Source organism: Lagopus leucura, unplaced genomic scaffold (assembly GCF_019238085.1).
Source record: "Lagopus leucura isolate 7727_CA_CO unplaced genomic scaffold, USGS_WTPT01 Super-Scaffold_100004, whole genome shotgun sequence".
Lineage (NCBI taxonomy): Eukaryota > Metazoa > Chordata > Aves > Galliformes > Phasianidae > Lagopus > Lagopus leucura.
Window position 1 is genome coordinate 68,682,090 of NW_024962264.1, and position 9,749 is coordinate 68,691,838.

The 9,749-nt window shown below is 48.1% G+C and overlaps 1 protein-coding gene across 1 annotated transcript in view; it reads right to left on the minus strand.

Moving 5' to 3' along the window:
• Positions 1-4,279, minus strand: part of LOC122179892 (Alstrom syndrome protein 1-like) — a 38,252-nt gene extending 33,973 nt beyond the window's left edge. Inside the window, exons 1-2 of the mRNA XM_042871123.1 lie at positions 4,192-4,279; positions 552-686 (exon numbers count right to left, since the gene is read on the minus strand). Coding sequence (XP_042727057.1) covers positions 552-686; positions 4,192-4,245 — 189 coding nt within the window. The 5' untranslated portion in view covers positions 4,246-4,279. The remainder of the gene's footprint in view (positions 1-551; positions 687-4,191) is intronic.
• Between the last annotated feature and the right edge of the window lie 5,470 nt (positions 4,280-9,749).

Consider the following 9,749-nt stretch of genomic DNA (forward strand, 5'->3'; position numbering starts at 1 on the left):
TACCAGCCCAGGCTGCCCAGGGCCCCAAACAACCTGGCCTTCAACACCTCCAGGGACGGACGGGGCATCCACAGCCTCTCTGGGCAGCTGTTCCAGCACCTCACCACTCTCTCTGTCAAGAACTTCCCCCTCACATCCAACCTCAATCCTTCCCTCCCTCACTTCCCCTCATCCTGCTGTTATCCACCCTTTCACAGAGTTGACTGTCTGTAGGCTCCCTTTAGGTACTGCAGGCTGCAATGAGGTCACCCCGCAGCCTTCTCTCTCCAGGCTGAAGAAGCCCAGCTCCCTCAGCCTGTCTTTGTAGGGAGGTGCTGCAGCCTCTCTGTTCATCTTTGTGAAATTTCTCATTCAGAAAGAACAACCCTGATGAAGACAAATGCTTCAGGAGGATGCTGGGTGATACAGTACCCAGTAAAGGCAGCTTGCAGTGTGCAGCTGGCAACTACTAAGCAAAGCACTTCCCAACTGCACAAAATAAAGCAGTCTGTGTTACTTTAAATCCCATAAGTAAACTTCAGCCACAACTCATAGAAGCACAACCCAAATACCTGATGAGCAGCCGTTCTCTGACGTATTGCTTCTCCCAGGGAGATCCCGCTGGCAGCTGAGGCCTGGGTCTCACTGCTGCTTTGGCTTAAGGATTCCTCCCTCCAAGTGCGGCGTGGCGGAGTTGTTGCAATAGGCTGAAAGGAAAATTCACATTTCTAAAGCAAAATGTAATTTCTGGGTATGTATACATATATTTCATAGCCTATTACCTAAAAAGAAAATACACAAGACATCTCCAGTACCATAAGATAGCCATCTACCACCACATTTAACCAGTGACTGAAATTCCACAGGGTCCAGACACTCAGCTAAGAAGGGCAGGTTCATTTGCTGCTTTAAAACACAAAAATTGAGCCCAGGGGGCTGCTTGTGAATGCAGCCAGCCCAGCACTGCTGACCACAGCCAGAATCCCACATGCTGCCTGCAGGCAGCTATGGGTCATCTGGGAGCCCTACACAACTGCACCTACAGCTTCTGTACAGGGCAGCGAAGCAAATCACTTGGAACAGCAAGAATATTTGTGCTCCCATTTTCTTTCCACACAAGGTGTTGAAGCACTGAGGAACCCAGAACACAGGGAGCAGCTGTCCAACACTGTCTCAAAGTGTTTCTCTGCACACACAGAAGTTAGCTTGGGCTCTGTGACAAAGCTAAAGGCAATAATTGCAGCCTGCACCCATACCTTCAGTCACTACTGCATTGCACTCCCTTAGTTTTTCTTCTTCACATAATCAAGTAATTAAAAGAAGTGGCACTGAAGTGCACACGACAGCAGCTCTGAATTCAAAACATTCCAGCAGCTATTCCATAATTTAATTGAGGCTTATTACTGAAAATTTGATTTCAAAGGACAATTTTATTAATTCAGATGGAAATTAATAGCATCAGGTAGGGGACCCAACTGTGCCAAAAAGAAATAGGTACAGATTTTATTTAGCTATGCTGAGCATAATTAATTAGCTGAGTGTTTTAGAGGACAGAAGAATGGATGAGTAATGACAGCAAGATGCACACAATGAACAAAAGACTTAAACAACAGAACTGTGCATCTTATTCTTTACTCTCCTCTTTAAAATAACCTATGGTGAGCAAACCCTGTCCACCTCGATCACTTAGTGCAGTCTCTGAAGCACTGAGAGCTGAACAGCAGGCCTCCAACCAAAGCTGACCCCGAGATGAATCTCACAGCCAAGCATTATAGATCATCAGCATCAGACCATTAGCAAAATGTGTATCTTGGACAAAATGGCTCATCAGCAAGAGATGCAGCTTAGCTAAAGCATTATGAGAAATGCTTTAGATATTAGGAGGAAGTTGGAAGGCTGGATGTGGCTCTGGGCAGCCTGGTCTGCTGGTTGGCAACCCTGCACATAGCAGGGGGTTGGAACTGGATGAGCATCGTGGTCCTTTTCAACCCAGGCCATTCTACGATTCTATGAATGTAACACTTCACAGCTGTAGCTTCTCATTCTTGGGTAGTGCAGCTTCATGCACATGAGTAGCACTGCTCTTCAAAGGAACCTCACGTGACATGAACACCATAATGGAAATCATCTCTCCTTTCTAAAGGAACAGTTCTTGTTTGACATTCATCATTGATGAAGAAAGAAATATGAAAGTTTCTCAGTTTTGCACCATCAAATGCTTGAACACCGAAACTCAAGCCTCCCTGCTTTATTCTGACCAACAGATCACTCAAAATAAGGCAAGGCTTCAAGAATCCTCACAATTAAAAACAAACTGTCTTCATTGACCACAAAGTTGTACAAGCAGTAAGTCGTAGCACTACGTTGGCTACAGAGTTCCATCTCATTTTTATAGCTCAACACCTTTCAGAAGTTCCATGATGTCTTTCAACAACCATAAAATGGCCCTTCAGAAGGAAGGTAGAGCCTCTGTTCCTCCTTAGCAAGCAAAAATTTGGTATGTAAGTCAACTACATGTTTCTTTAGTTCTGAACACAGTTAACAGCCTGCTACTACCAAGCTGCATTGCTTTATTGCCTACAGAGAAGAAGCAAGCAGGGCACGGTAGCACACACCGCTCAGTCCTTTCAGTAGAAGCTTGCTGATATATGGCACTCATAAAACTACAGCCCTGGGTGTGACAACTTTGACAAAGATGGGCTTACAGAGCTAGCCTCTCTCTGCTGATTGAAATTATAGCAAACGCCTCTTGCAACAAAAACACAATAAAGGTGTAAGAGCAGCCACAGCAGGACAAGCAGAAGATGCAGCTGGCATCTGCACTGCATCCCCCCCACTCACAGCAGGCAGTGTGCTGGCAGCATGCTTGGCTCAGGTCCATCTGGTATTCCCAGCTCTGAGCTCTGGTTGTCAGAGCAGCAGCTAAATCACAGGGCTAAACAAACGTGGAGAAGGAAGCGATGGCTACCGTGAGACAACAAAACACAGAACCCCAAACGGGGCAAAATGATCTGATCTATGATGAGCACCAAGAAGACAAAATGAGACGCAGGAGGCAAGCTCACTGATCTGTAACTTTCTCACAAGTTACATGTGATGTTAATGAGGAAAGTTATGTCTGCGAATCAGTGCGCAGATAAACTTCGTTTCTACTTAAATATACATAAGGGCACACAATCACACAAGATCTTCTGTTTCCTAATGTCACACTGTGAACATTTTTCATCAAAAAGCTTCCAAACTGCCCCACTTGAACCCCTCTGCTTACATGTGTTGAGGCTGGACTTGCCTTTACCATGTCACACTTACTCAACTGACTGCTTCCATTCATTTAATTCCTATTGATTGCCCAAGTAAGACTGAATCCTGTAGCAACCCATCATTCTTCCTGGGGAACGTCTGCAGACAGTGTGACAGCAACCACTGTGAGACCTCAGAGATCCTTCAGAGCTCCAAGGTGAAGCTTTGCAGTGAGCTTTTTGGTTTCAGAGAATTGTTTTGAGTTGGAAGGGACCCCGAAGGCCACCTAATCCAACTGCTCTGCAACAAACAGCAGCACCCACAGTTCCATCTGATGCTCACAGCCCTGTCCAGCCTGACCTTGGTGCCTCCTAGGATGGGGCACCCACTGCCTCTCTGGGCAACCTGTGCCAGCGATTCACCACCTTTAGCATCATTTTTCCTCAAACCCAGTCTACATCTCTCCTCTTTGAGTTGGAAATCATTTCCCCACCTATCAAGGAGGCTGTGGATGTCCCATCCCTGCAGGCATTCAAGGCCATGCTGGATGTGGCTCTGGGCAGCCTGGTCTGCTGGCTGGTGACCCTGTACATAGCAGGGGGGTTGGAACTATGTGACCATTGTGGTCTTCTTCAACCCAGGCTATTCTACAACTCTATGATTCACAATCTCCTCATCTCCAGTGCTGCAAATCACAGAGAGCCCTTCAGGGTCACAGGGGGCTCTGAGAGGCTGCTCCATCCGCACTGCACAAAGCCAGGAAGGCACAAAGCAAGCAGGCCAATGTCACACACACACAAACACACATACACTGAAGGGATGGAGGGGGAGGGACCAGGCCAGCTGCAGCCCCTCTCTGCCCAGAGAAGAACAGCGGCCTGTGGGGGCACACGTCCCCCACCCACACCTTCCCTGCCGGATAACCCTTTCAAAACTCGCCTAACTGAGCCTCTCAGCGCTGTTCATACTCACAGGAACCCGCTGCTCCTCCTCATCCTCATCCTCCACCTCCTCTCCCGGCTCCATGGCCGCCGCGCTGCCCAGCTACCACAGCGCCCTCCGCGCGCGCCCACTCTGCGCATGCGCCGCCGCCCCGTCGCTAAGGACTCGCCGCGGCCCCGCGCATGCGCCAACGGTCACCGTTGGAGGCGGGAGCGGGCGGGGCGCCGCCGAGCGGTGGCTGGGGGAGAGCGCGGGAAAAAGTAGGCGGGCGGTGTGGTGCGCGGGTGGGGGATGGGGGTTGGGGTTCTACACGTGTGGCTGTGGTGGCTGCACGGCACGGCTCCGATAGAGCGAGCTGGAGTCAGTAGGAGTGTTACAGTCGTTAAGGTTGGAAAAGACCAGTGTGATCACAGAATTACAGAATGGCCAGGGTCGGAAGGGACCTCAAGGATCATGAAGCTCCAACCCCCTGCCACACACAGGGCCACCAACCTCCACATTTCATACCAGCCCAGGCTGCCCAGGGCCCCAAACAACCTGGCCTTCAACACCTCCAGGGATGGATGGGGCATCACAGCCTCTCTGAGCAGCTGTTCCAGCACCTCACCACTCTCTCTGTCAAGAACTTCCCCCTCACATCCAACCTCAATCTCCCCTTCCTCAACTTCAAACCATTTCCCATTGTCCTGCTGTTATCAACCCTTTCACAGTGTTGACTCCCCTCCTGTCTGTAGGCTCCCTTTAGGTACTGCAGGCTGCAATGAGGTCACCCTACAGCCTTCTTTTCTCCAGAGTGAACAAGCCCAGCTCCCTCAGCCTGTCTTCATAGGGGAGGTGCTCCAGCCCTCTGCTCATCTTTGTGGCTCTCCTCTGGACCCTTTCCAACAGCTCCCTGTCTTTCTTGTACTGAGGACTCCAGACCAGGACACAGTACTGCAGATAGGACCTCCCAAGAGCAGAGTAGAGAGGGACAATCACCTCCCTGTGATCACATAGTCCAACCCCAGCCCACCTCACCATGCCCACTGGCCATGTCAAGATGGGGCTCTGCGAGGCGCTCGATTCACTGAGTTCATAGAATCATAGAATGGTTTGAATTGGAAGAGATCCTTAAAGGCCATCTGGTCCCATTCCCTGCAGTGAACAGGAGCACCCATAGCTCTGTTGATGCTCACAGCCCCATCCAGCCTGACCTGAATGTCTCCAGTTATGGGGCACTCACCATCTCTCTGGACAACCTGTGCCACTGCTTCACTGCCCTTATTGTAAAAACCTTCTCCTTTTATCCACTCTAGATGTCCCCTCTTCCCCCATCCTATCACAACACAACCTGCTAAAGAGTCTGTTCCCTTCAAGCTCCTGCAACGCTTTCAAGTCAAGATGAGTTCCTACGAGCATCAGTGGACTCACAGTTGGACTAGATGATCTTAGTGGCCTTTTCCAATCTTAATGACTCTGTGATTCCATGAGAAGGCCTCCGAGTCAAGATGGGTCCTTACCAGGCTTCCAGGTTAAGATGGGTCCCTACAAGGCCCCCGTTAGGTCTGGATGCCACTGAGCTCCTCTGATGGTTCTCATTTTGAGATGCCATGAGGGAATGTGAGCCCCACATTTTACGCCAACGCTCCCATTCGGTACAACTGCTCCCATCTGCAGTGATGTTCTGTGTTTTGGCTGCTCATCGGCAAGGATGAGGGAGGAATTCCCCCTTCATTCCCATTCATCCAGCTGTGTTTTCCTTGCTTATCTTTCCTCTAAAGGATCAGGAGCAGGTGAAGCCAGAGCAGCAGATGCAGATCATCGATCTGACATGGCACAGTCCTTCCCCTGTGGCTTGAGAGCTACGGAGGAGTGAGAAGTCTCAAGGGTCATTGATTGAAGCTTTGCAATCCATGCTGCACAGACAGAGCATGATTTAATCATCCATAAGCTTATTGAGCTCCTTCTCAAAAGCAATTACGCTTTTCTGGTGTTGTTATAAGCAATATGTCCAGCTGTCCATACACATATAGATCTCGACTGTCCACCTCTCTACGTATCGGACCATAAATAACTGCACCAGTTTTCATTCTCTGCTAAGCAGAAGGAAGCTGAAACAGGCTGAAAAAATAAAGGAGCTTCCACAACATTCTGCCTCCCGAGTTATTTATTCTCCTCACAGCAGTTATCTGCCACGTATCCAACGTAACATCTCCCAAAGGGCAGTGTATGTTCATTTCTGTCTCTGTTGATGCTGCAGTCAGTTGGGTGTTGTTTTTTCAGCGCTGGATAAATCAGAAGAGCAAAATACATCAAGGAAAATATCCCTGAAAATAATTAAAATGCTGACAAGGAAATGCGGCTTTAAATCCAAACCCATCTGCTATTACAGAGGCGATGGATTTTGCTGGTTTCGGGGCCATCCTTGCTTACATCCCCAAAAGCCATCACCTAACAAGGTGAGGCTGAAGAAAGTGCTTTATATGAGCATGCCTGGAGTGAGGAAGAGGCAGCAATAAGCGGATGCCTCCGCAAGAATCAGCCTCCATCCTTGCTTTTGCTGGGAAGTACAAGGAATAGCCTGTTTGATTTCAGTGCCATTTTCCCCTAATTACAGTGGTACAAGGGAGAACAGAGTTTAGCCCATACGTTGTAGTGCTAATAACAGTTCCAAATGTCATCTGTGAGAAAGCTTGCCATTTGCTTTTCTCAGCTGCGAATGACTGAAGGGCTTCTCTTGTCATACAATACAGAAATTCTGTCATACCCTTTATTTTTAGAAGAGCAATTCACAGGCAGAGAGGGGTGGAGGAAGGGTTTTCTGAATGTTTATCGCTTGCACATCATACAGGAAGCTGCTCAAATTCTTTATTAATTTTTCTAACAATATCCAGAGCCTTACTCAGTCTGAGATGTAATATGCTCAAATCCTTTCCAATTAAATGTCACTTGAAATGAAGATCAGGCAGGAATTAAAAGCAGCCCATTGCTGTGGAAGATTATCAGAGAGAAACAGGCCCAACCAGCGCAGCCTGCTTTGCCCAAAACTCCATGAATTCCAAGGGCTTTTAAAGGTGAAATACGATGTATTAAAATATAACTCTTAAATAATGCACTCATTGCAAAGCAGAGTATAAAATAGAGGTGTCCCTCATTACTGCAATGAAAGAAATAGTGAGAAATGAGGTCTTGACTCGTGCTGATGACGTTAATGGCAGAGCTTTTGGCATTGGATTCTGCCTCGTGCAGAAGCACCTGAGAAACCAAGGCTCCAGATGAGACCTCAGTGAAAGTGTTTAATTAAAACAGATAGAGAAGGCTCTGGGGAGACCTCATTGTGGCCTTCCAGTACTTGAAGGGAGCACATAAACAGGAGGGGGAATGGCTTTTTACGAGGGTGGATGGTGACAGGACAAGGGGGAATGGTTTTAAACTGAGACAGGGGAGGTTTAGGTTGGATATTAGGAGGAAGTTTTTCACACACAGGGTGGTGAAGCACTGGAACAGGTTGCCCAAGGAGGCTGTGGATGCCCCATCCCTGCAGGCATTCCAGGCCAGGCTGGATGTGGCTCTGGGCAGCCTGGTCTGCTGGTTGGTGACCCTGCACATAGCAGGGGGTTGGAACTAGATCATCATTGTGCTCCTTTTCAACCCAGGCCTTTCTGTGATTCTATGATTTTGTGAAGTAGACTCCAGTTTGAGGGACCTGAACGTGTAGAAAGCTTGAAATTTCTATCAGTGTTGCATAATATGTTGAATTTCTATCCCATTTAGAGGGGAAAACTGCATCAGAAGGCTCCGAACCAGGGCCAAAATCAACCCCAAAGAGACTGTGAGGAAATCAGGACTCTAAAACGTTCAGCAGGAGGGCTCATCACCAAAAAAGCTTTATCCTCTGAATGAGGAAGCTTAGGACCCAATACCAAGCATGAAAGGATAAGCTGGGATAAGAAAAGGAGCTCCAGCACCTTCCTCCCAAAGAGTGGGTGATGCTAAGCCCTGCTTTGAAGCAAAAGCAGAATACTTTTATCAGCCTTTCTCCAGTGACCCCAAGCAGGATGGTGTGCTGCTTGTTGTAATCCCAGCTGACAACAGACAGTGCCACTCCTGCGAGTGTCACAGTCACAGTGTGAGGACTTGTGTCTTGACTCACATGTTATGCAATCCTCCCCACCAGGAAGCTAGAAAGAACCTATTAAATCTGCCCACACAGCGTCTCTAATGCCTGAGCTGAAAGCGTTGGGAAATTATGATGGATGCATGGAGCCCTTCTCCTGGTTTCAGACAAATGGGGGGGGGAAAAGCTCCTTCAGAAAAATGTACAACTAATTATGGATTTTCCAGCTGAGATAATGTTTGGAGGTCTAACTTGTTCTTTAATTAAATCAGAGGTTTACACCGGAACGCTTACATTGCTGGTAGCAGTCTGTAGGGAGTAGCCTTGGATTTGGTAAATCAGCTGCCTGAATAAACCACTTGTCAAACTAAAATGTTACGTTCCTTGAATTATGTGCTAAGTTTAAACAAAAAAAAAGGGGTAGAAAAATAAAAAATAAGTGAATTTGGTGGGAACAAAGAATGGCAAACTGACAGTGCTGGAAGCTGGAAGCTGGAATCTTTCTTTTACGCACAGGATTAGGATAGCACCTGCGGTATGCATTCTGTCTGTGCCACCCATCAGTCCTTCAGCTCTGGTGGCAGAGCTCCCCAGAATCATTTGTGCCTCATCTCTCACTCACAGCTTTCGGTGGGCATTCAGCTATTGACATGGGCTCTCTGCTGTCGGGTCGTTTGAATCATTCCTGCGCTTCTCTAGGTTCTCCTCTTGCTGCTTGTCCACATCTACTGCCACCTGAGATGGGGCAGACAACACAGCATGTCTATCCGGAGCTGGTAAATCTGACACCAGACCTATGGGAGACCTGTGCCCTTATGGAAATGGACACGTGATACCGCTGGGCATCTCAAGTAGCACCCGATGCCTATGTCTGGGCCACAGAATTGATCCTCAGATTTTAATTGACCGTAAAGGGAAAGTAAAAACCTAATTTGGTTGCAGATGTTTGCGTGTTGACATGCTCCTGGTATCAGGAGCCCCAGCCTTGTACCTGCAGCACTCTCAACGGGAGCCACTCAGTGCTCTGCAGGCACAGTCTCTGATGGCTTTCTGAAGCAGCCTGCTCTCTTTCAGCATTAGCTGTAAAGCTACAGACAGATTTTCCACCACACCTGGATGAGCAGCGTTGGTGAATTCTTTTCTGTGCTCAGCTCTCATCCCCATCTCTCTTTCTCTCTTCCCTCTCTTCTATCTGTGCCTCTTCTGCCCTTCCTTCCCAGCGCAAGGCTGCCCAGGCTTCACTCAACCCTGAGACCAGGATGCAGGCTGGTTGTGATGGACAGGCAGCATGGCAGTCACCTCAAGTTATGTTCCTTGTACACACTTCTAATCTGAACTCTGGAGTGTCAGCTCCCTTTATAATCTGTGGGGAAAAATCATGCTCTTTTAGGGCATGAGTCAGCTGATCTGTTTTAAACATCTATTTTAGGATGAGATGAAGCATGCCTGCAAAGTTTCTGTTCTCTGTTGACTTTAAAGGGAACCTGGGGTG